This window comes from Megalopta genalis, chromosome 2, assembly GCF_051020955.1.
Source record: "Megalopta genalis isolate 19385.01 chromosome 2, iyMegGena1_principal, whole genome shotgun sequence".
Taxonomy (NCBI): Eukaryota; Metazoa; Arthropoda; class Insecta; order Hymenoptera; family Halictidae; genus Megalopta; species Megalopta genalis.
The window spans coordinates 11,200,837-11,226,905 of NC_135014.1; the positions used below are offsets into that span (position 1 = coordinate 11,200,837).

A 26,069-nucleotide genomic window follows, 5' to 3' on the forward strand; every position below is an offset into this window, starting at 1 on the left:
CTCGAACGTTGTTCCCGTCGCGTCGATTTCCGCGCGAACGTAGCCAACGTCGAGTTATCTCATCGGAAACAATCGCACGCGTGCCTCGGTGATACGAGATCTCATTGCAAGCATAAGAATCGAATGAACGAGTGACCGCGTTTATCGCGTGAGCCCGGCGGGGAACAGCGTCGTCCCTGATCCACAATGCGCGGAATACGATGCGCAATTGCTCGCGGCGGCTGGTGTCAGTCAACCCGGTGACGGCTTCCTGCGCGCATCGTTCTCGCGGCGTCTCTTCCCGGCGCAACCGTCAGCGAACCAATCGAAACGAAATTGTGAGTTTCTCGACCCGGTGAACGCGCTTCGTCTTCGATAGAATCACGGGCGCGCGGAACCACGGAACAACGACCACCGCGACGCGTCGCGTTTCCGCGTGAATCGACGAGAAAGCCGAGGAAGCGCGCGTCGGCGTATCCTTGCGACGCGCGATCGCCAAAAAAATGTAGATTCGGTTCTCACGGGACCGGAGTGCGATGATGTACATGGGATCGAGAGTCGAGCGTCGTAACGGCAGATAAAAAGGACACGAATCGGATCGGATCCAGACGAAAATCGGAACTGCCTACGAACGTTGCACCGTTCGATCGAAGAGGATGCGTCGCGACGACGGGATATCGTGACGAGGAAATCGAGCGATTCCGCACGCCATCGACAACACAACGGAGTTTACGGGCGTTCCAGGCGTTCCGGGTTCCTCTCGAGCAGCCAAGTTCGAAGGCAGGCTTAGAACGTTCGGAGAGTAGTAGAAGATCGTCGTCGGCATCGCGTGGAAAGGATGGACACGAGAGGGAAATTGTGATCGTAGGTGGGCATCGCGGCGTCGTCGAGACTAGCAGCTAGCGAAAAGGAACGCAGGGGAGATCGATCGCGGGTCGGTTCGTTCGGTCCGCGGACAATCCGACTGGTTCGCCGAATAGGTTTTCGTTTTCGAATCGTTCGTCGATCGAAGAACGCAAGAGAAGAGAGTAGACTGGGCGAGACAAGGTGAGGCGAATAGAATTGGGCAGATATGCAGATTAGTGACTTCGTTCTATACGCGACTAGCTTTCTCCGGTTACATTTCTTTACGCTAAACCTACTGAACGGTAAATTTGGAAGATTCTTGTAACAATGACAAGATTGAATTTATTTAGACATTTCACCATTTATATTATATTGTATGCTCGTATTCAGAGATTTATTCAGTCAAGGTTTTCAGCTTGTTGCATCGTTAAACAGAAATATATATCGGCTTGGAAAAGCTCGTTTTTAGAAAAAACGTGACATTCGCGAATTCTACGCGTCGGCCGGCCGGCCGGCCTTCATTTTCAAAATATTAGGGAAAAACTGTTGCGCATTTAGTATCCGTCGGTCCTTCGTGACGTATGTACCGGAACAGAAGATGAGCGACGGCCGCTGGCTCGCGTACACACGCTGTCCCGTGTCATGCACGTATAAACGAAATTAGCGCCGTAGTAGTAACAGTGTTTTGCAAACAATCTCGGAAACTAGAGTCGACCGGCAATTTTTTTTCTTCGAGGAAACAGTTCATAATATCATTTTCTATGACGTATATTTTCCATATTTATTTTTATATATTATATAATATATTATATTATATATATTATATTGTACTATAATACATTATATAATATATATATTATATTATATATTCCAGTTTTCTTTCTTGTCCTTTGTCAAAGCACATTACTTTTCCAAGCATGTACCCGCGACTAATATTTCTCGTTGACGACAAAACGAACCGTTCGAAAGAAGAAAACCGGAGAAAAATAAGCGCGTTCAGGACAAAGTCGCTGAACTACAGATTTCCCTAGAATAGAATCGAGTAGGATCGACTCGGAATCGAGCGCCGGAGCGAAGGAGTGGCTCTCGATCTCGGTGAGCGGCGTGGCAATCGGCGTGGCGGCCGAATCTCTCGAGGAGAATGGAGGACGAACTGCGATGCCCTTGCTGCAAGGAGCTGTTCGTGGAGCCGGTGCTGCTGCCGTGCTGGCACGCTCTTTGTCTGTCGTGCGCGGTGAACTTGCAGGCAGCCCCGGACTCGCCGCCGGAGTCGACCACCGACTCGTCGAACGCGCCCGGCTCCGACCAGGAGGCCGACAAGCTGTCAATTCTATCGGAGACGGACTCCGGCGTGGTCTGCAGCAGCACGTCGACCAGCTCCCGGCCCGGCAGCTACGTCGGCACGCCGGGCAACGGCGGATTCCCGCCGTCGGGCGGCACCCTATGCCTCTCCTGTCCCGTCTGTCAAAAGACTGTTTACTTCGATGAGGGCGGCGCGCACAACCTGCCCAAGTACCGGGCGATGCAGCGGATCGTCGAGAAGTACCACGAGTCCAGGAACACGAGGATGCAGTGCCAGATGTGCGAGGGCGAGCCGCGAGACGCGACCGTCGCCTGCGAGCAGTGCGAGGTCGGTCCCTGCACATATTTCCCTTTTCGCCGGGATTTATTTCAAACTCTGCTGCCGTCCTTAGTTTAAATGCCTTATACATATTAACGCTATGCCGTCCGGTGGCACCACGCTGATGCCATGCAAAAGCTGTCTGTTGTATGCCGGTGGTACCACTTTGGTGCCATTTTAAAAAACTGAAATAACGTTTGAACTATATTTCTTGGGTGTTGAAAGGCAGCAAACTGCTTATTTAACTAAGAATTAAGTACGAGAATTCTTGGATGACTTATCTTAATTTTAAGAATTTATATTACCGCCATCTTCGACATTTTTTGAAAAATCTAAAATTTCCAAGCTATTATGCCGGCGTCAAACAAAAGAATCATATCTAAGATCTGCGGACGGCATGGTGTTAATTTGTCGCTTCCCAGGATATTCTATATACCTTATACAGTTCCAAATGTAATTCTATTTATTTGTTTTCGCTTGTTTAAAAATGATTTTGGTAATTCGAAGCTTCAGTCTTTGGACTATTTGGGACAATTTAACTGAGGAGGGCAGACATTATACGGGCAACAAAATTGTGTAAACTATATTCTTATAACTGCCATTTGCTGTTACAAAATATTTTCAAACACGCGATCTTCTGCACTATGTCATCCAATAGCTATGTAGTACTTCTTGCGTATTGACTGTAAGTAAACCAAAGGTTATCTCAGCCGTAAATGAATAATAATTATTTATTTACGGATGTAGAAGAAATCCAACGGTGTACGTTGGTTGAATACAATTAATTAATAAATAGTAGTACCAAAAGATTGTACCGTTTCAAGGTGTGCAACGGCCATTGCGATCGCGTGGTACGCGGTGACCTAGGGCGATTCGACGCTCTTCTCTAATCGACGGTGCATTTGATTGGCTCCGGGTCGTTTCAGGTGCTGTACTGCGACGGCTGCAGGGAATCCTGTCACCCGAAGAGGGGACCGCTGGCGGCGCACAATCTGGGCCCGCCTCGAGGCAGCTGGCAGTCGAACGGCGGCAAAGGTTCGCGGGGCTCTAACGCCGAGCCGACACCGGTTTGCAACGATCACAACGGCGAGCCGCTGACCCTCTACTGTGCTCTATGCAAGATCGCGATATGCGCCCTGTGTCTTCGAGAACGACACGCGACCCATTCCCACGACGTGCTACCCTTGGCCGCTGCCTGCAAGGCGCAGAAGGTACGTGGCACCACGATCCTCTTTCGCTCGATTTTACCGGGAGCCGATCGATCGGCGACCTCGACCACCAAACTGGTTTCACCGTCGATCCCATTCAGGCGAGACACGATCGGCGACGCTTCTATTTCCAAGCTCGAACCCTGCGGAACGACGACCCTGTCCCGTCGAGGTCGCCCCGAGAGTAGGAAGAAGAGGGTGTCGGTCGGATCGACAGCTGGTCTCGATATCGCGTGTCTCGACGCGTGGGTGTTGTGCTCCCTCCCCGGATTTATTTCCACGCGATGTCCAATGTTTTCGATTCTTTTCTTTATTTTTTACCGGAAGTCTGGTCGATTGACGCTCTTTCTCTTTTTCTAGGCTGCGCGTAATCGATGGACCGCGGATTTTTATGCGAAGCAAAAATTGTTAGTTACGCTAGTTACGGGATACAGGAGCTACGTGGACATTTATTAGTTTGCCTAATCATTTCAGTCGGTTGAAAGCAATGCAATTATTTTCAAATGATTTCAATCAGGCGTGCAGGTTCTCGCTAACGGGTAAAAAAATACCCCCAAGTGAAATACTAAAAATCATAGACATTTATTAGTATTCCTAATCATTTTTGTCGGTTGAAAGCAATGCAATTATTTTCAAATAATTTCAATCAGGCGTGCAGGTTCTCGCTAACGGGTGAAAAATAACCCCAAACGAAGTACTAAAAATTTCTTTTTTAACTGTATTACTTTTATGTCAATATTGTTGTGATAACTTATAGCAATTTTCTGGTAATTTATAATAATTTATGGCAATCTGATCGAGGATTAACGATTATAACGCGACAGGTATTATAACTAATTCACAATAATATATAACGATCAACGCGTTTTAATTGTTAATCACGAATCGGATCGCTTTTCATCCAATTATTATAAATCGGCTACAGTAATTATTGGTTACAATAATTCTCGGTTCGAGGCGATCGTGCTCTTTCTTGTTCGCGTTCCCGTTCGCGTTCTCGGCAGCGGATCGGACTTAGGAGAACGGACAGTCTCCTCGCGTCTCCGATCGACGAGGAACCGCCGGGACTTTCTAGACAGGTTGTACCATTAGACTCCGTAAATGGAAACTTGCTGGGAAATGGCGACGGCCGGAGCACGGCGCGAACCGTAGCAGTGATTCGCGCGAGCCTCGCGATCCCGGGACGCGCGTCTTCGTCGATCCTTCTTACACGCGACTTTTCCCATCGGAAACATTGTTGCCCGTCGACGCCGGTCCCGCTTTTCTTCGAGCTTTTCGACCGGAACGGCTCGAGCGTTCGCGACGGCATTCGTTTCAGCGAAGGAACGCCGAGCCGCGTCGCGCCGGTTCGCGTAATTAGACCGCGCATGGTCGCGGTTCGTTAACGCGGCTTCGAGAAACGAGAAAGTTTTTACGCGGCGTTTCTTACCCTCCTGCCTCGAGCCGCGAAGGGGGAAGACGGTCGAGCCCTTTCGACGAAGGAGGCGAGGGCACCGAGACGTTGATCCGCGAGACGAGATTTCGCTTTGCTCCCTCTCGCCCGTTTCACGCGATAAATTCTAATGGAAAACTGATGTTCCCGCTATCTTTTATTACACGTCTGCAAGGAACAACGTGTCGCGACAACGATTTCAACAAAATTTCGGTTGAAAACTGTAGCATATATTTGCGTATTTCTCGGGAAAAATATGCGAAGCATCAGGGATCCGTAAATAATACAATCTATTGTATAGAAATGTAGCGAAATTTTTTCATAAGAACAGTTCCTTAAATTTATTTTAAAAACGCTAATAAATTCGCAGACTAATAACTGGTACGATCGCTTTTATTCTTAATTGATAATTTTAACTTCTTCTAGCACAACCTTGAAGAAACTGTATTAATGTTGATGAAATCCAGAAAATCATATTCGAGAAACATAGTTAATACTATGTGAAGAACGGTATATTTGAACTAATTAAAAATGAAGGCGGTCGCGCGTACTAGTTATTAGCCTGTGAATTTAGCGTTCATCGAATTAATTTAAGGGACTGTTTTTATACAAATTTCGCTACATTTCTGTGCAATAAATTGCATCATTTTAATTATGCTAAAATTTAACAATGTTTCTCCTTTCTGTACACTAAATTTTCTGTTATATTTTCTGTACGCTAAATTTTCTGTTATATTTTCTGTTATATTATCTTCTGTTACATCGTCAAAATTGTTTACATTTTTATTAAAAATAGTAACGTTCTCGTAGGAATTTCCTACACTGTATTCCGTGTGCCGCGAGCGCACGCAGGCAAATCGCCTCTCGTTCGCGATCTCGCGGTTGATTGCGCTATGCGAACTTGGATCCACGACGCTAGATAGTTACGGTGGAAAAATGTAGAGGAAGGCGAAACGCTATGGGGACGCGGGAACCTGAAAACGAAAATAGCCTTGGAACGACGCCAGACCATGACAGCTCGTAGCCTCGTACTCTCTCTCGTGCTAGTAACGGCCGTACTCTCGCGCTAGTACTCGTACTCCCGTGCTAGTAAATAAATAAAAAGCCGCGTGGCCGTGCAAACGAGCGAGACCGTTGCAGCAAATTTTCGGCCGTTTGCTATTCGAGAAACGATCTCGTGTCATATAATTATCGACGCATCGTACTCTACGGCTGCCACTCGATCAACCGAGTATGTATGTAATCATCGAGGAGCTATTTTACTTGAATACAAATTAGCTAATTGCACTTCTTCAGAATGTGCACTACGATGACGTTTTGTTTACTAACATTATCTTATCAAGTGAACCATTTTCTTCAAATTTATTGATTATTCTCTCGATTTGCACGGACAATTTTCTCTTTCATATTCTCCACGAAATTGTCTTACAACTTTCGTCAAATTTCTTATAATAAATATATTAATATACAGGGTGTCCCAAAAATGTCTCGCAATCCGGAAATGGCGGGTTCCTCAGATCATTTGAAGCAACTTCTTCCTTTACAAAAATGTTCTCTGAGGCACCGAGTTATTAACGAAAAACAGTGACCGATAAGAATCTAGTACGGCTGACGCGAGGCGGCCCAGTCAACTAGCGCGCGAAGCCCAGTTCGGCTCATTGGCTTGGTCGCCTCGCGCCAGTTGAGCTCGCCTCTCATTGGTCACGGTTTTTTTTTCGTTAATAACTCGTTAACGGTGCCTCGGAGAGCATTTTTGTAAAGGAAAAAGTTGCTTCAAATGACCTGAGGAACTTATTGACCTGAGGAACTATTAATATAAAATTATATTAATATATTGAAATATATTAGTGAATTGAATATCTCTCCATTTTTGTTCACCGCAATGTTCTCGCTTGCAAATGTCAACCAATACATGGCAATCTAGTGCAAAGAATGTAAACGGCGCGAGATTGAAAAGCGACGCTAAAAAATGGACACTATTTTCCATAAAATCACGTATAAAACCACGTTACAAACGAACGAGTCGCGGATTCGAAGAAACCGGAAGAGACGATCCGCGACCGGCGAAATATCGTTCGTGCGACACCCGCGAATTCGCTGGTCGGGTCTAGCTGGAACAGATACGCTTGTCTCGATGCGATATCTCGAATATTTACGAGGGCTGGCTGGTGTATTAAGAAGCAGTTTGCACGCAGTCAGCGCAGCGAACGCAGTCAGCGCAGAGCCAGCGCAGGGGTGTCGAAGGACGCGGGAAGCGAGAGAGAAAGATAGAAATAGGTAGAGAGGGAGGGAGAGAGAGAGAGAGAGAGAGAAAGAGAGAAAGAGCTCGTTGCATTACATAGTGCCGCCACGCACGATACATGCCGTGAGTCGCGAGGCCGTGACGTTTTCGCTATCGAGCATACAGTACTCTTTTCTCTCGGCGTGGTCGAGTCGCTCGTTTCTCGCCCCCTCCGCTCCGGCACCCTCTTCTCCCCCGCCGTCCCGGCGACCCGGCGTAATTTCGTTTCGAATTTAGCGGTGGAAAATGGATCGCCCTCGAGCCGGCTACGCCTCTCTCTACCCTCTTTTCCGTCGACCGGCGACAAGGCGCGTCCGCCGTTCGTCGCAAACGAGAGCCGCCTAGAGCCAGCCGAAGGGCCCGGGTCCGTCGCCGTAACGGAGGCTCGCACAGAAAATTCGATGCGAGATCGATGTGCCTAGATTCGGTACGGTGGAAACGGCCGTCTACGCCAATGGGTGGTTCGCGCGGGGTCGCGAAGCAGAAAGAAGGGTAGCCGAAAGCAATTTGTTCTCTCGGTACACGCTTTGCGTTCCGCGTTTCGCGCCAGACGCCTCGATCCGACCAATATATTCGAAACGATAGCATCGCGTAACCCCCGCGCCCGCACTTACAGCAAACCGTCGGCACGCGAATTTATTTCCAACGAAAGAACCGCTGAATCTTTTTTCCGAATCACTCGCTGCTATCCGACGGCTCCCGCGCCTTAGTTCAATCGATTTGCTTCTTTTATATTGTCCGTATCGTTATTTATGAAATTCATTTATTAATCCTCGGCCCGTTTCCACGACTGTACCGTCGACGATGTTCCGAACAGTTCCGAGCATTGTTCAGCGATTTTTCCAAGATATTTCCCGCGGATTGTTTATATTTTTATTATTGGCATTTCTCTTGTTTCTAATGCAAGAGCGGTTTATTTGATTTAATTATTGAAGGTGTGTATTTATACAAAACATATCTGTATACGTAATATATAAATATATATAATATATCTGTATAAATATATTACGTACATGATATGTATTATTATATGTAATTATTATTGCAATTATATATGCATAATATATGTATATATAATTATCTATACATAGACACACACATATATACACATCATACAAAGTAGGAAGAAGAGTATGACAAAGAGACATAGCGAGCATGATAGGTCCATATGTAGTGGATACAATAGATGAGAGATTTTATCAGTTACACAAGCAGTTGCCAAAAGATCAAATAGAAAGCCAAAGGAAGCTAATAGGAAAGAATTAGGTCTTTCATCTTCTAAAAATATCGAGCGCGACATCCCCGCGGATCTCTCTTGCCGTTCGCCGCGAAATTTTCGGCGCGGCGCAGCTGCTGTTACGCTCGCGACAGCTCGTCCCGTTCCATTTTCTCGCGGCCTTTCTTTTGGCTTTCCTCTCGCCTTTTCTTTCGCGTTTACCGGGAGCGCACCGAAATGGATCTTGCACCGTTTCCACCGAGGCTAGGCCGATTCCTGGAAGCTCCAGAAGCGTCGCGTCGCGTCGGTCGAACACGCGGTTGCGATTCTCGCCGCGCGGTCCAAAGTGCACATATCGATCGGTTTTAATTGTATCTCTCGTCGTTCACCGGCGGCGGTTCCGCGACAGCTCCGATCGAACGTCGCCGGTCATAAAGTCGAACGTCACCCGGTAATTCGTACGCGAAAGCCGGGGCTGAACTCCGCCGGATCCGGAAACTCGTTTCGCATCGACTGTCGGCCGTTCGTAATTAGATCTGTCGTAGTTGAAGCGCGCGTCAAGAGACGCGGCCCGCGAATTACGAATCGAAAGAGAGAGAGAGAGCGAGAGAGACTGAGTGATGGCGAGAGAGAGAGACTGAGAGATAGGGAGAGAGAGAGAGCAAGAGAGACTGAGAGATAGCGAGAGAGAGAGAGACTGAGAGATAGCGAGAGAGAGAGAGAGAGAGCAAGAGAGAGAGAGAGAGGGACGGAGAGAGAGGGATGATCGTCGACAGGAATCGGTTGAAACTCGTCGAGAAAGAGGCCAGGCAACCGCGTTTTTTAGTATTAACGATCCGCCAGCGATACCGCGTCGAATTTCCTCGTCGCCGCCCCGGAGAGCTTCGGCTGCCGGCACACATTAAAATGAAAAAGTTGTGAATGGAACATGGAGAAACGATGACTCAGCGAAGGATTTGGACGTGCGGGGAAAGGGCGAGCCGGTATTCTCGTTCCACGTGGAAGTTTCGACGGTGCATCGAGAGTCCCTCGTAGATCGGATCCGTTTCTAAATTTATACGAAAACCGTGAACCGTCCGCGCGATGCTCCACCAGCTGCCAGGAACGATCGCGAACCAGGGCAAACGTAGAGACACGGCCGATGCTCCGCGATTTCGCAATCGAATCGAAAATCGCGTTCGCTCCGGCAGATTTAGCTTTTATTTTCTTAGCTTTATTATTCGTTGTTATTCGGATTTTTATTCTTTATTTCGCGAGATTCGTGAAGCCCTTCTAAGGCACAGTTTAAGTCGCAAGAGAGACGGCAGAGGAACATTGATGACAGCGAAGATTTACTTTCATTTGGTTCATTCGCAGTTCGAGACGTTCCAGTTGTACAATTTTATTACTCCAGTAAGCAGAATTGGGCGTAATTTATTCGAATAAAGTTCGATAATCGTAACATTGCTCGGATAAAATTATCCGCATTAAATTATCGTAATGAAATTATTTTAAGCAGAATTGGGAGTAATTTATTCGAATAAAGTTTGATAATCGTAATATTGCTCGAATAAAATGATTCGCGTTAAATTATCGTAATGAACTTATTTAGAAAATTGTTTTAAAAATCGTTCCATTCGAAAAACAGGGTGGTACTCTCGGTTAAAAAAGTTCCAACGCGCGTGAACAATCGATTACGTAATTTACGATTTTTGAATCCACTAATCGAATCGACTATGGTTCCTCTGTGCTCGGACGTAGACATTGCCGAGATTTGGTGCTCGGGACGCGTGAACGGCCGTTAACAGCGTTAACAGCGTTAACGGGGTTAACGGGCGGCCTGTTAGCCGTCCGAGAAAGAAAGACGGGCGCAGAGAGGGAGCGATGGGACGCGCGAAAGGGGAGAGAGATCTCCTCCGAATCGATCGTCTGTGTGCGTAACCGTGAAAACCGTAGCGATGGTAGTACGCCGGTGGGGTTCGCCCCTTTATCGTCGCAAAATACGAAATACGAATCATGGTTCTTTTTAGTACCCTTGGCTTGGCAGTCGTCGTTGCCGGTTATCGGCGATCGTTTCCGCAGCGCAACGAACGACCAGCGAAGACGATACGTCCGAAGTGTATCAATATTTTATGTTTATTAATGTCCGGAATATCGATACACATGATGTCGATATTATTTAATACCGATACGTGTCATTAAATTAAAATCTGTGGTTTCATAGCTGAACAAATAGAAAGAAAGTTAAAATATATACGCGAGTTAAATATATGAACGAAAATTATTATTTAATAATGCATTTTTAAAATTATCCACGCTAAAAAAGTAATTCGTGTATAATATAATTATATAATAGTAAACGCGATTATATGAGTATTAGATAAGAGAGATTTATTTAGGGATTTATTTAGGGACTTATTGTGGTCGATGTTATTTCGAACCAACGGGACTTCGATATCCCGAATTTGCTAATCGATAGCGAAGCATATTGTCGCATTAAATATCATTACGTTCGGCACGAAGGATATCGATATTCTAAAATTATTATCGATACCGTGTCTCGCCGTCGCTGCGACGAACGCGTTCGAGAACTACGGGCAGATGTTCGCGACCGTTGTAAACGATTCGATTAAACGACGCCGCAATCGGGGTCCATTAGCCCGTAGATCGACGAGGCTCGCGAGAACGAATTCAACTTCATCGTTCCGTCTCGTATATTCCTCGGCCGTGTCGAACGCGGGACGGGCCGAGAACGTTCGCGATCGTTGCTCGTCGGTATCGATCTCCTTGTCGTCGGGAGACGACGAGAAACAAGGAAAATTGTAGAGAGTCTCGGCGTAATGAAAACGTCGGCGATTCGCGGGCAATGGGACAAAGGGATGGAAAGGGGGGAAAATAGCGGCCGACGACCCGCGCGCGTTTTCGCATCGCGGCACTTTTCCATTGAGAAGCGAGACGCGAAACCGTTGCGGCGACACTCGAATCGCGCGACGCGCGACGGACAAATACTCCTCTCGAAACCTTAGACCCGTATGTACATATGTACACCTCTGCGGAGACGCGGCTTCGGATCATTTTTCTGAAGCAAAGATAAACCCCCCGTCTACGTGACGTCACGCGTCGACGACGTCAAATATATTTCGTTTAATTCTAGACCGCAGATCTATATGCAAAATAAAAATTGACCGCATCGACTTGCAGGACATGCTCAGGAGCAGCTCAGCTGACATTTATTTCCTTTCTCAGCAAATTCAATGAGCTTTGGGCGTTGTACAATAGTATTTATACTTACTAGTAAATAATAGTATTTTTTATTATTTCTAATTTTCGCTGTTTCGAATCTTAGCCCATTCATTTTTGTCATAAACGCATAAAATCCGCAGTCTACTTATTGCTTATAATAACAAACGTAATCTGAAATGCAACAACGCCACGAAATCATTGTTGTTAATTGCATAATACGATTCGATCAGTCGCGTCGGTGTTGGTCCGCCGCGTCGGCCATTTTGAATTACGTGCCTTTTGTCCACGCGCGCGCGACGTCACATTCGGCCCGTTACCTTCGCTTCGCTGGATTCTTGGATTTCCTGTACACGTAGTTATTATACACGGGCCGCGTCTAGCAGTGCTGTACGGTGTAACAACCGTTGCCGGAGATATCGTGTTTACGCAGGATCCTGTTCGACGACGTCCTCGCTGCCTGGCGAGCATCGTCGGTTGCTGCACAACCGGAGTCTGCTAGCGCCGGTGCCAGCCAAGTGGGGCAAGTGGGACAAGTGGAAGAAGCGGGAGCGAACGGGAGAAACGGGAGTAAACGGGAGAAGAGAAAAGAAGGGTGCTTTCCAACCCCGTTGACACCCGCGCTCCTCCCTCTTTCTTCTCCTTTCTCCTCTTTCCTCTCGATTGTTCCGCGAGCGAATCGCGTGGGCTGCGAGTCCGCGATAGCGACGCGCGAAAGAAACATGTCGGATCGTGTCGCGCACAAAGCTAGTCAAGTTTGCGTTAAAATCGTAGAACTTTAGAAATTATATATATATATATATATAGAGAGAGAGAGAAGAAATACATCTTTTCTTTTTTAAATGAAGCTCGAAACTTCAAACTACCATTTAACACTAGAACTACCAAACCTACAGTCAAAATAACTGTTTTCTGATATTTTCTTTTACAGTTCCCGGTATTGGTTTAAATAAATCCGATCTTGCTGTTGCAACGAAATGATGTTCATCGAGTCGCGCGTAGGTTAAATTCGAAACTTCAAACTACCATTTAACACTAGAACCACCAGACCAGTCAAAATAACTGTTTTCTGATATTTTCTTTTACAGTTCCCGGTATTGGTTTAAATAAATCCAGTCTTGCTGTTGCAACGAAATGATGTTCATCGAGTCGCGCGTAGGTTAAATTCGAAACTTCGAACTACCATTTAACACTAGAACTACCAAACCAGTCAAAATAATTGTTTTCTGATACTTTCTTTTACAGTTTCCGGTATTGGTTTAAATAAATCCGGTCTTGCTGTTGCAACGAAATGATGTTCATCGAGTCGCGCGTGGGTTAGGTTTTAGGTTAGGTCGCGTAGGTTCTAGCGCGTCGGATACGGGAAGAAGGGAATTTTCGGACACGCGAAACCGGCTTTTCGAAACGCGGCTCGTGCGCAGCCGATTCGAAGTCGCCGGCGAAACGCTATCGATATCGATATCCGTTACCGATACGAGCCCTTTGATGTTATTGCAGACGGAGCTCTCGCAAAATTTGCAGCAGCTGTCGGAGAGGGCCCGCTCGACGACGGAATTCATTCAGAGGCTCAAAGGAATGACGGACAAAGTGCACGTGAGTATTCGCCTTTGGCGTCCTCTTTAAATTTCGCTGCTCTCCTCGGCTCGGCCCGGCTCGGCTCGGCTCGGTTCGTCTCCTCGGCGAGCCGTGCCGAGCCGGGACAGGAAGACTGGTTCCATGAAATTACGGAAGGTCGCCGCGTTAATTGCACCGGCTGTCGCAGTGCCCCCGCCGCCCGAGCCGTTCTCCGTCTCGCTTCCTCGGCTCGGCTCGTCTTCGCCGACGTTATTACAGAGAACGCGAATTACCGCGCTGGAGGCTCGGGGAGCCGGTTCGGCAGAACGAATTACATTCGACGATCTAATAACGTCGTCTAATGGTGTCGCCGGTTTCTCGGTCCGTAGGAGGAGTGCGTCGCCCTTGAGGAGGAGGTGGAGGACAGGGTGGCGAATCTGGTGAGCGTGCTGCAGGCGAGGAAATCGCGGCTGATCGAGGCCGCGCGGCAGACCAGAGAGGCGAGGGTGCGCTCCCTTAGGGACCAAGTGGCCAGATGCGCGTCCCATTTGCAGGCGACCACGGCGCTTCTCACCTTCTGCATCGAGGCCCTGAAGGAGACCGACAGCGCGGCGTTCCTTCAGATCGGCGGTATGCTTTCCGTCCGGGCCTCGAACGCCGCCGGATCCTGGGGCGGCGCCGAGGGCGTCCAAGAAATCGCGAGGCTACCTCTGCTCGATCTCACACTCGACGACAAACCCCTGCGACGCGCGATCGATCAGCTCACCTTCGTTCAGATGAAACGTGAGTTTCTTCTCGATGTCGCCTGCAATTACCGTCCCTCTGTCGCTCGGTGTACACGAATGTGCCTTGTATTCGCTTGTCGCTACCGTAATCGTCGTAATGCGTTTATATTACTGGACCGCGGATCTCGATGCATTCACGTCCTGTCTAGATTTTTTAAATGCAAGAGAACGCGGGAATTAACGAGGTCTAACTGCATGTTTATTGTACTCTTGCAACGAGTGATCGTTCAGTTGTCGAAGGCAATTTAATTTCTGTGAAATAAGAATTTGCGCGAAGATCCGCGGTCTACTTGTCACCGTTGATCGAATACAAGCAAACGATTGCTCCATGTTGGACGCAGCATCCGAGGGAGAAGAACGATTTCCAACCGCAGGTAACACTGGTCCACAAGATCCGACCCATTTTTTGTTACACAAGGTTTAACGGGTGATCTTGACAGTATCGTTTACGCTGGATTCGCACGTGCGAGCCGTTCTTCTCTATCGCGCGAGAGGTTTACGAGTAAGCTGTGAAATATCATTTAAAATAGAACAGGTATTGAGGGAGAATTTAATAATATTTATCGAGATAAAATTCATCTCTTTACACCTTGTGTACCGGGGGAGGGAAGATCGTATTAATGTCAGTAGGTTTAGGTAAACAGTTCATGCAGAAATTCGTCTTGAATTTTGTGATATTGGTTGCAATAATGTCTATTTCATCAACGTTGTAATTAACAAGTTGAACGATCCTGTAAAAAGGGTGGTCACTAAATTTCGACGAGTAGAATGAAGATTTAGTTGAGGAATTAATTAATTGGGGATTAATTGAGATGCTCACTATTCGCGATAGGAAAGAACGGATTCCGAGCGAGGAATTCGGCGAGGAAAGATACAAAAGAATCGGTGTAAATATTCTCTGTAACAAAAATCGTGTTACAGAGCTAATGTAATGTAATGTACGAGCTCTCTCGAACCGTCGAAAACCTTGATCACGGTAGTTCTAGTTCGGCGAGGAACTGTAGGCAGTCGAATCGCGGCCGAGTCGTCTAATATCGAGTGGTTTTAGCACCGGGCGCGCCTCTCCTGATACCCGAAGAATGTAGCGCCGAGAACAACAGCGTGACAGTCGCCTGGCAACCACCGCCGGGTCACGGAATCGGCGGATGCACCGCCGGCCAGCGGGGCCCCGCCATCGAAGGCTACCTCTTGGAGCTGGACGACGGGTGCGGCGGTGAATTCAGGGTGAGTCCGAACACGAGTCTCTCGAAAATAGTTCCCCGATCGAATCGCCATCGATCTCTCTGTGCTCCGGCAGGAGGTCTACTGCGGCCGGGAAACGATATGCACCGTGGACGGGCTGCACTTCAACTCTCTGTACAACGCCAGGGTGAGAGCGTTCAACAGCGCCGGAGAGGGCGAGTACTCGGAGCTGATCGGTCTGCAGACTGCCGAGGGTAACGTTTCCACGTTTTTCTCTCCTACCGTTCTCGATCCCGATTCCGAAAATAGCCTATTGTGGTAACATAAAAGTGCCTATCGTGAAACAGGGGTGCGTGTAACATTATCATCGATTCCGCTGCAATCGAGGAGCGCGTTATCGTTGAATATTTATGCTACTGTTCGATAGATGACGTAATGAATTTCCAGATATTTATTTAGCAGGAATATAAAAATAATTCCTATCGAATACGTTTTCAAATAATTTGAATACGTGCGATATGTTCTTGCTTATTGTATATATTATTATTATTATATATGTTACTATAATTAACCGTATTCTATTTTTATAGTTGATAGTAGCATAACAGTATCCGTGGGAGCGAATTTATAAAGAACATTGTTCAAAAATATCGGTAGAATTTTTATATCCACTTTGATATGCTCCGTCTAGTTTTTATTGTATCATTTTTGCTAGCGTTTCGAGGAGAGGTTGCAATTGACCGGTGTTTCGAAATAGGCACTTTCACGTTATCTCGAAAGAGAGCGCAGAAAAGTCGCGTCCGCGTCCGTATTGAACTGATTTCACAACGTTATCGGTGTTATCGGTGTCGCGCATCCGAGCCGCGATTTCGTTTTCCAATATTCGGAGAGCCGCCGTGCATCGCGTCGACTCGTATTTAATCCGTCCACTCGATTCCGCGGCTCGAGAAGAATGCTCTATCGATTCGCCTCTACTCGAATCGGATCCAGTCCGTCGCGATGCGAGGCGAGCGAGAAGAGGCGAGGCGAGGCGAACGAGTATCGACCGCGTCCGCGAGAAAGTTCATCTATCGCCGCCGTTTGTTGCTATTGTTATTATTAACAGGTATCATTATTGTTATTAATGTAATCCGTTTTATATACATTACCTAATGACAAACGCGAAAATGATTAGCAACTAATCGAGCTACAAATGCAACAGCTAAGAGAGCAATCCGTAAACGATGCTTGAATACAGCAGAGATCTATGTAAATATATCATTTTTGATTTCTTTCGGTAATTTATATCCAATTTGTCCTAGTAGATGTAGACACAGTCGCTGTGATAATGCACACGATATTATTTGCTAACGTTTGTTTATGCGAACGACAGTGGCGTGGTTTTCGTGGGCGACCGGAGCCTCGGGGATGCCGCAGGAGGTGTCGATATCCGAGGACGCGATGAGCGCGTCCTGCGAGGGCTACGAGCACCGGGTGGTCCTTTCTAGCGTCGGCTTTTCGAGAGGAGTCCACTACTGGGAGCTGACGATCGACCGATACCACAGCGACACCGATCCGGCGTTCGGCATCGCGAGGGCCGACGTGACACGGGATCAAATGCTCGGTGAGTCCGGCGATTTTTTCTCGGAATGGTTGCATAGATGTCTCGAGCGTCACGCAATTGGTTTGCCCATTGTCCCGTCGGATCTTTCCAGGCAAAGACGACAAGGGTTGGAGCATGTACATAGACCGGCAGCGTTCCTGGTTCATGCACGGCGGCGGACACGCGCAGAGAACCGAGGGCGGCGTGCAGCAGGGCTCGACTGTCGGCGTCCTCCTGGATCTGGACACCACCCACACGCTCCGGTTCTTCGTGAACGATCAACCGCAAGGCGGTATCGCGTTTCGTGATCTCTACGGCGTGTTCTATCCTGCGGTCAGCCTGAACCGAGGGGTCACCGTCACCCTGCACACCGCGCTCGACGTTCCACGTCATCTGTTGGCGCTTCACGAAGAATACATCGCCGACATGGTTCAGAGCTAGGGGTACCTAAACGTCCTGAAGAAGGGCTTGCTGCAGGAAGTCGGATCGCCCGGACCCGGGACCTTCGAGAGACCCAGAGAATCCGACGGGCAACTCGAGAAAATAGTCGAGGAGAGTCTCCCAGAGACCAATTGACGTCGATCGACCAACCGCCGTCGACGTCGTCGTCTCCGCCGCCGGCTCGTCTTGTTCCGACGGAGTTCGAGAATCGGCACGGATCACTGCCACCAGGGAAGCCGTTCAACCTGTCTCCCTGTTCGAAGACTGCCGCTTCGGCCATTTCGAAAGTACAGAAATTTCGAAGAGTTCTCCGTCTGACGATCGCCTTGCGATCGTTCTCTTAATCATATCGACGCGTATAAGTGTACTCTCTCGCGTAGACGTAAGCTTTATCGAATAGGTATTTAAACGAAACGCATTTCGAACGAAGCAAATAAGTAAGTAACTAAGGATAAGCAAGGACGACGAATTTTGAAGGAATAAAAAAAGAGGAGAGAGAGAGAGAACGGAAGAGAAAGAAGCAAAGCAAGCACACGTACGCACGCAATCTGGTCAGCTTTAGCGTAAAGTAACGAGTATCGAATCGAGTAAATGTTTTCTAGTCCCCTATAGGGTACTCCACCCTTGTCCCACGTTTTCCCCGGGTTTCCTCGTTCGGCACTATTTTGTCGCGTATCTCGCATGTATTCGCGTCACTCTTATTCGCATCTTTTTCCATGGTTTTTATACTTGATGAACTTGTTCGCGAGCGAAGCGAATATCGCGGAAATCGAAATTCCAGCTGGTTTCAAATACATGTTGCAGCGCACAAACCACGCGGCCTGTGGCCGCCGGCTCCTCCCAGCGACGTGGAGGATCAACGACGAGCGTTGTACATAATTGTACATAAATCATTCGATTGTACCGCCGATCCAACTTGCCAATTGTATTTACGACTGTATATCCGATCAATAAAACGCACCAAAAGCCACCGACGTCTCTGCGTTTTCTATTTGGTGCGTTTCGTGGATTTCGACGATTACGGAAATATTCGGAAGAGCGCGCGGAAGGGGGAAATCTCGAGCGGCGACACTGAAGAAACAAAGACCGATACTCATCATTCTGATGGCTTTCGCGTTTAATACCTAGCTATGCTCGTGGCAGCCGATGCGTGTGCAATCCTTTCTTTGTCGAGTGCAGCCGCGTTCGGCTTTGAAAGTCTTCCTCTCCTCCCCCCCTCTCTCTACCTTTGTTTCCGATGCAAATATTCCAGTTCCGTCTCTTCTTCCGTTGCCCGAACAATCGACAGAAGTTTTCCTCGCCGTCCATTCGGCTTCCTTGCGGTTTCGATCGATTTACCGTCCAGCAGATTGGAAAAACTTGCGGTGCCGGTGAACTAAATCGTCGAGATCTCGGTTGGATGGTAAGAGGAGCCGACGGTTCCAGCTAAAGGGTCGCAGGACTCGCTCTCTCGGACTCTGGAGCTTGGCCGAGAACGAGAATAAGAACGAGACGGGTGGATCCGAGACGAGAATAACGTCTACGGTGTCTATAGAATAGATTGTTCGGCGAGCCGCCGCCTCGAGTTACCTCTTGTCGAGCAAACTGCATAGAAGCCAGGAAAGTGGTGCAATGGTATACTCGCCGCGGAGTTTCATCTTTCACCGCAAAACCGAACCGAGAGGAAGCAAAGCAAGTCTTGTCCCGCTCTCGGAAATTGAAACGATCCGACGCGTCGTCGCGATGACCGGTTTCGCAATTGTTGTTCGGGGAACACCGAGAGATTCTAGAGTACGATGAAATCTTTCTTTATTCGCTATTCTATGGAACTTGAGATAACAGTATACATATATACAGAGAGAACGAAAGATAGAAGCCCGTCGGATTAAGAATTGTGCAAGATTTTATTGAAAGCATTGTACGAAGTTTCCAAGTCGAAGATCAGCTGTCTGACTTGCGTGTCGGATAATTCGTCGGACGCGGACATGTTGTTCAGCGTTTGCAACCATTCCGCGACCTTTTCTTTCCCGTCGAAATCGCTCGGCAATATGCTCAGACGGTTCATGGTGTCCATAAGGTCTCGCAAGTCGGGATGCAACTGATCCATGGCTTTGATCTCCAGTCTTAACTTGTCCATCAGCGTTATAAATAGAGATACGATGTCCGCGATGCATTTCGACGTGTTGCCTTTGTCATCTTTGATCGTGATAGGTCTGTCCTCTTTGATTCTCTCGAGAGCAGCCGGACAATCTAAACGAAACGCTCTCGCGAAAGCGTCTATCGTAGGGAATTGATCGCTTTGAACCTGAAATAAAGTACACGCGAATCAAACCGTACTGGCAGAATCTCTCTGAACAGAGATGAACCGCGGTTGTTATTGTAATCGGGTTGTGAAATCAAAATACCTGTTTAAACGCGGCTCTGTATTGCACCAACAGTTTGCTGCAAGCAGCAGTGTACTCTTTCGGGGTGACGCAGTCTCTGATGTAGGCCTTTTCCAAGTGTTGCAAAGTGTTTACCACAGCGTACAAATCGGCTTGATTGTCGTGCTTTTCTCGTTCCCTGGCATTCTTGTATAATTTCACTTCTTCGTAAAGCTCTGGTCGTTCTTGAGCTATCGACATCGTTTGTTTGCTTCCAGCAAATATCTAAGGGTAACGCACACACGATCGAACGTAAACGTCAAAAGTTTGAGGTTAGGAACGCTGGCCAGAACGATAAACTGCACGCGATCGTAATTTTGCAATTAAAACGGGATCGTTCAACTTACGCGACAGCAATGAATATTCACACGGTTCAATTAAACGAGTCGTTTCGGGCGCACAATTGACGTTCGCGACAGCACCACGCATTCAGTGTTATCATACCAACTTCACGGATGCACACGACATCTACAGGAATAACAATCTTGTCGAGCTATAAATAAATTGTAAAGAACCTTGGAAAAACTTGTGCGCTAGACATTGTGCGATATAGAAAATACGATACGTTTCATCGCTGAATAATGCAATGAATATACAGCTAGAAAAGGTGATAAACACGAAAGAACTGAATGTTTTAGAAGCCAAGAATTTGTACCAGTGGCTCCATCCGTGTTAAAAGCGTGAACTCGCGGATAAGATCGTTGCAGCGTTCTCTCATCGATGGCGCAGTAGGTCTTGATTCGAAATATAAAACAGCGCCATGTTGGTCTTTGCGCAGGGGGTTTGCGCAGAACGTTAAACTCGTCGGGGATGGACGTTTACTAGTGCGTACGATTGCGCTATTATCGCAATTATGTACCAGTGTATTCTCAATATTGTTTAATCTTCAGCAATGTCGCGACCGAATGGAATCGTTTCGAATGTTGAACAGGTAAATCCACTAGGTGATAGTTAAACGATCGTCATCGATCCATAGTTTCGATCGCGCTAAACGGAAGTCCTTCCCGCGTTCGCCGTTTTAACCAGACCCGCCATATTTTGTCGTAAAAGGGTGTATAAATCGTTTTAGAAGATTATCGATTGTAAATGCATTAATAACGTTAATTTAAAAGCAGAGCGATCGTAACACATTGTTCATAAGATATTGTATTCATTAGCACAGACTTAGTCTGTGCTATCAGTCGTTGTTAACGCTCGCGTTTTGCTAGTTCGCCAAGGCTCGACGAAATTCGTCAAACATATGGTACGCATCGAGTTTTAAGAGAATGTTGAGGTCTTTTGCCACGGTTGGGGAGAGAGTAACTTAAAATCAATTAATTAATGATATTTTTATTATCGAATTTGAAAAACTAATATATCGATATCCGGTACAATTGAAGTATTTGCAATTCTCGAGGCGTTCTTTAAGCTGTTCATCTAACATTCTTTCCGTCTGTTACAGAATCTGAAGTTATTATGCGGGAAAGGAAGGAAGTGAAAGAGGAAAGGAAGAGTATTTTGAAATTCAAGGCCATGTATCTTGAAGCTCGAGACCATCTCCTTCGACGGTCGTGACGATCCCGGTGCCAGAAAAGTATTTCAATGGATGAAGATTCCAATGATGTAAGTACACATAATTGTATAATATCATTAAAGGTCGTAAATCCATTTATATTGGTAATCGGTAAAAACGATAAAAAACGATAAAAGCGATAAAAACGGTATACATAATCGGTAAAAGCAGTAAGAAGCAAAAATGTCGTTGGAGGGCGCCAAGATTTGCGATTGTCGTTTCGCGCCGCAAGATGGCGACGACGTGCGCCGATATTGACAGGTGCTGGGAGAGCATGGCGGCCAGTGTTTACGACAACTGATCGCGACCGATCGAATCCGCGGATGATCCGTGTGTTTCTCGTGTTGTTTACGCGACGGTGGTTTCGGCACGGTGTTCTGCGTCACCCGGTTGCCCCACTTAAGCGGTCGGGTGTTTCGGCGATCGATTTCGGGTCGTTCGGGACAGTTCGCGCTGTTCGCAGCCAGTGCGCGCTCGATCCCGGTCACTGGGATAAACGTGTGCTCCGATCACGAGAGTCTCGGATCAGGTGGTGAGTTCGTCGTTGACGTTGACACGGGAGAGTGCTCGCAGAGGGGATCTCCGGGATACCACGACGCTCGTCTTAATCGTGAGTACCGAACCAAAGAATTATCGTTGGCTCTAGAATGATAGAAATGGAAGCGAAACGGTCGATGGACGCTAGGTCGGAGGGGGCCAGTCTCCTTTATCGGAGCGAGAGCTTTTGCTAAGAATTTGATAAGCGGCCGGACAGTAGAGGCCATCTTTGAGCCTCCCTGTGTGTGCACTACTACTCTGCAACGAATCTTCGGGCCGGCGAAACAGGATCGCGATAATATACACGAGTCGTGTTACATAAAACGCTCCTGTCTCTCTTGTCTCTTGTCCCATCCTGTCCCGTCGCAACGGATGACACACACGCACACACGCGCGAGCGCGCGCGCGCGCGCTCTGCACGCCTTAGGCCTTAGATAATCGTTACGCGAGAGGAAGGGCTTCCTTCTTCCTGCCGCGTATAGCTCGCCGTGGTGCCTTTTACGAGGATCGTATTTCAATGATCTATTTTAACAATAATAATATTTATTTACGGGCTAGTGCTCTCTTTGGTTAACAGCCAGTTACCGTAGCGTACAAATTGACACGAGACGTTTACATGATAATACTTAAAAGAAAACCTAAATACGTTCCGTCGGAAGGCGCAATATGTACATACTTTCAAAATGTAATCTCTGTCACGATATCGATTCACGTTGCATATGATTCTATCTGTACAATCATTACGAGCATGCAAAAACCGATGAGATTTCTGTATAAGAAGATATGTCTCGAATTATGTTCCTGATTCCTAGCGATAAATCGACCGTTCCGCTTTCCGTCGGACTGCGTGTACACGGATGATAAATCAGTCTTAAACGTCGTCCGTCGACGATGCCGGTTCGCGAGCCGGATAAACTTTATTTCGGCCATTGTACGCGTCGGCCGTCGGTGTTCATCTTCCGATGACGGACCGTCCGTCGAGCGACGGCAGGACTTTCACTGACGATGGTGCGTGTGTGTGTGTGTGCGTTTGTCACCGTCGCAGAGGCTAGTCAGGTGTAAATTGATCCGATGATCTGACGGCGCAAATATTTGTGTCGACCGGCTACCGCGGGGATCGGTTCGATTCGAATAATTGACAGCAATCGGGAATCGCAATTTGTTTGCGTTTGTTTTTTTGGGTGGTCAGAGAGATGGAAATCGAAACGGTTCTCGCCCGTTGTCCTATTTAAAGGTCGGTCGATCCACATTTTACCGCTGTCCGTGCTGTTATGGACATTTTTTTTTTCTGTTTGTCGGACAACGCGCAAACGCTCCTTGCGGTACACCGTCGGCTCGTTACGTAACCCGCGAAAATGTCAAGGGGGAATCGACGAGGCGCGAATGAAATTAAAACGTTGTCTCGAACGAGCGGTATCGCGATAACGATACCAACGAGAGCGAGACCCGTTGGTCGTGATTAATCCTCGAACGACGATGAATCGTCTCGCGATGGGCAGGATGTAGACAGACACAGAGAGATATGTAGGAGCTGGGGTGATTCTATTCCTTTTTATTTCGACGAGAAACGAGCGAACGAACTAACGAGCTATAACGAGTCGTTTGAGAATGATCTCTAATGCCATGGTCGGCGAGCGCCGCGTCTCTCGCTTGTTTACCTGATCCTTTTGTTATCTTATCATTATCTTTCGCGGCAGCTTGCTGCATGCCGGCGGTGGCAGTGTTTTTTTAGACGGCCGCGCGGCGGAGACCGTCGTCGGCGCTCGATAACTTTCTGAATCGAGATGCGAACGAAAATCTCGAGATCGGAATCGCGCCGCGGGACCGTCGAAAAGCCGGCGCCTCGGCCAATGAAATTTATCGATCGCGAATCGGGTCGGCGGCGGCCGACCGTGTTTCTCCTCGTGGATTTTTCCATTTTCCTTTTTCCTCGTTTTTGCGCGCGCATCCGTCCTCGACGACGCGCGCGTCACTCCGCCGTGCCGGCAAAAAAGCGCGTCGATCGATTAGGAGACAATTACGCGATTACGACTTCTGTAGGCGATTAATCAATGGGGCCCAAAGGTCGGAGCTACCGACTTTCTCTGTCACCGAGCTCGTTTCTCGCGCGATCACCCGGTATACACCGTTGCGCTATATCGGTCGCTGGCAAAGAATAGGTAATTCTCGTCGCGGTCCGATAGTCGATCATGTAACCCGGACAAATGGATGATGCATTGAATGCGTCGAATGCATCGAATGCGTCGAATCGGTTGCAGCCGGCCGGCCAGCCGCTGCGGAACACTGTGCTCGCGCGATACTGCAATTATGCGAGATTACGCGAGCACGTTCTATATATTTCTCTCTTTCTTTCTTTCTTTATTTATTAACGGATATATATATCCTGCGGTACATAAAATTAGTTATAGAACGTAGGCGTCGGAATCGTAGACACACGAACAGCAGATCTTTTGGTCAAAAATATAATTTAGTATGCCTAGGATTATTTATGATTTCATTTACTAATCTTTTACAACACGTTTCTTAAACCGTTCGTTTCAGATGCGATTCTTTCTCTAGGAATCTTAACGAAGCTTGTGCAAATTTCAATTAATTATTACGAACCGAAGAAAATAAAGAAAAGTAAATATGAATGTAAATAAATATAATAAAAAAAAATCTAGATAAATATATAGATGCTTGAATATCTCAATATCTTTCCAAAACACACAGGAAGAACGTAGAAATGATAAAGGATACGGTGATGAATGCTTCGCTTTCTTTTTCTGACTTTAACAAATGTGAAATAAAGAACGTGGTCGTGTTCGGCCGGTATCGGTAGACTTAGCGTTAAATAAATAAACAAATAAATCGAAGCAACTGTCTCGCCGAACAAGCGATCGTTTCGGATGAAACGAAATCGATCTCGCGTCGATTAAAAATCGCGTTCGCGGACCCCCAACGGGGCGCTGAGAAATCGCGAAGAGTCCGTTTCGGCGGCCGGTCTCGCGCAGGAAGTCGATTACAAATTCCCGCGTGCATTTATCGAATTAATTATACACCGTGGGTCGGCACGAAATGATCTATTGTGTTTGTATGATCGTGTCACACGCTCCCCGGCGTTGTGCGTAAGTCGAGGGAATCGACCCTCGGACCGGATCTTGAATCCTCCACCGTCGACTCCTCCTCCTCCTCCTCCTCCTCCTCCTCCTCCTCCTCCTCCTCCTCCTCCTCCTCCTCCTCCTCCTTCTGCTTCTGCTTCTGCTCTGTCTCCTCCTGGCGCGTTTTTTTCTCTTTTCCCTCGGGAAGGGGGTAACGTGGAATTAAAAGGGCGGCAGCAGGTCTTGCGTGTCACCTATTCTGCCCGCCTAAACGAACCTGAAACGCTCTGCTCGCGCATTCAGCTCCGGTACAACAGATAAATATCTCAGTTAGCGCGGCGCATTGTGCGCCAATAAAATCCTTTTGTCCGGGCGAATCGACGCGCAGATTTTCGCCTCGCTCGAGTGGAACTGACGGTCGTGGAAATCGCTTTTTGACACGAGAGCGAATCGACGTTACAGCAGAACTAAATAATAAAGCTTAAAGAAAAAGGCATTCGAAGTTTCATTTTCCCAATAATAACTTGGTTCTCGAAAATAATGAAATATTATTTTCACTAAATCTCGTAGCAATGTGTACCGAAGAAAATAAAGAAAAATAAATATGAATATGAATAAATATAATAATAAAAAAGAAATCTAGATAAATATAGATACTTGAATATTTCAATATTTTTCCAAACACACAGGAAGAACGTAGAAATGATAAAGGAATGCCGGACATTCGGCCGGTATCGGTAGACTTAGCGTTAAATAAACAAAAATAAATCGAAGCAACTCTCTCGCCGAGGATAATTCGCCGTATAATTGCTGTGAACGCACACGTGGCAGGTTTCTTTCGAAAACATGGCAACGAGGTTCCTCCGCGAGCTTCCTAGGACGCGTCGTTCTTCTTTTTTTCGGGTTGTTTGCGACTCAAACAACCCTTCTTTCACCGGGCTATCTCGCCCGGCAGCCGCGGGCTGCAAAGGACTAACGGATAAGATAAAAGCCGGATATCTTTGAGGACAAACAGTGGCCCGCGACGATTTCGACTGCGTTGCCGTCGTCACGGCTTCCGGTTTCGTTTTCCACGAATATCGGGGACCACGGGAACCCCGGAGAGGAGAGGATCCTTTCGGTACGCGTCCGCGACGGCGATTGATCGAAGGA

At 47.4% G+C, this 26,069-nt stretch overlaps 3 protein-coding genes across 7 annotated transcripts in view; 2 read left to right on the top strand and 1 right to left on the bottom strand.

The window, feature by feature from the left end:
• The first annotated feature begins 13 nt into the window (after positions 1–13).
• On the top strand, positions 14–18,320 carry Trim9 (E3 ubiquitin-protein ligase Trim9). 3 transcript variants are annotated; one of them, XM_033471203.2, is made up of 10 exons: positions 14–1,026; positions 1,857–2,455; positions 3,373–3,657; positions 13,300–13,395; positions 13,746–14,139; positions 14,483–14,515; positions 15,190–15,365; positions 15,439–15,577; positions 16,696–16,926; positions 17,018–18,320. In XM_033471203.2, exons 2-10 carry the CDS (start codon positions 1,967–1,969, stop codon positions 17,344–17,346), a joined length of 2,172 nt encoding a protein of 723 aa, XP_033327094.1. In that variant the 5' UTR covers positions 14–1,026; positions 1,857–1,966; the 3' UTR covers positions 17,347–18,320. The 3 variants fall into 3 exon arrangements, with proteins under 3 accessions (XP_033327094.1, XP_076374578.1, XP_033327096.1); XM_076518463.1 differs by having other exon boundaries at positions 1,862–2,455; XM_033471205.2 differs by lacking the exon at positions 14,483–14,515.
• Positions 18,321–19,117: 797 nt separating this feature from the next.
• Vps28 (vacuolar protein sorting 28) lies at positions 19,118–20,337 on the bottom strand. Of its 2 annotated transcripts, XM_033471236.2 has the most exons (3): positions 20,096–20,336; positions 19,731–19,973; positions 19,118–19,630 (listed from the first exon to the last, which is right to left on the bottom strand). In XM_033471236.2, the coding sequence occupies exons 2-3, from the start codon at positions 19,947–19,949 to the stop codon at positions 19,211–19,213; spliced, it is 639 nt and encodes a 212-aa protein (XP_033327127.1). In that variant the 5' UTR covers positions 19,950–19,973; positions 20,096–20,336; the 3' UTR covers positions 19,118–19,210. The 2 variants fall into 2 exon arrangements, with proteins under 2 accessions (XP_033327127.1, XP_076374592.1); XM_076518477.1 differs by having other exon boundaries at positions 19,731–20,337.
• Positions 20,338–20,522: 185 nt separating this feature from the next.
• The window catches only part of Fak (protein tyrosine kinase 2 Fak), a 51,630-nt gene continuing 46,083 nt past the window's right edge, over positions 20,523–26,069 (top strand). Inside the window, exons 1-2 of one of the 2 annotated variants that reach the window (XM_033471190.2) lie at positions 20,523–20,679; positions 21,190–21,350. In XM_033471190.2, coding sequence (XP_033327081.2) covers positions 21,334–21,350 — 17 coding nt within the window. In that variant the 5' untranslated portion in view covers positions 20,523–20,679; positions 21,190–21,333. Of the gene's footprint in view, positions 20,680–21,189; positions 21,351–21,569; positions 21,911–26,069 lie in introns of those variants that run through there. The other variant, XM_033471191.2, reaches the window with a different exon arrangement.

Excerpts from the sequence above, each read along its gene's own strand:
- Trim9 (XM_033471203.2), top strand. The coding sequence starts at position 1,967 with ATGGAGGACGAACTGCGATGCCCTTGCTGCAAGGAGCTGTTCGTGGAG. Across the intron at positions 2,456-3,372 it reads TCGCCTGCGAGCAGTGCGAG|GTGCTGTACTGCGACGGCTG; the intron begins GTCGGTCCCTGC and ends GGGTCGTTTCAG. Across the intron at positions 14,140-14,482 it reads CACCTTCGTTCAGATGAAAC|CATCCGAGGGAGAAGAACGA; the intron begins GTGAGTTTCTTC and ends TGTTGGACGCAG.
- Vps28 (XM_076518477.1), bottom strand. The coding sequence starts at position 19,949 with ATGTCGATAGCTCAAGAACGACCAGAGCTTTACGAAGAAGTGAAATTA. Across the intron at positions 19,631-19,730 it reads ACAGAGCCGCGTTTAAACAG|GTTCAAAGCGATCAATTCCC; the intron begins GTATTTTGATTT and ends ACTTTATTTCAG.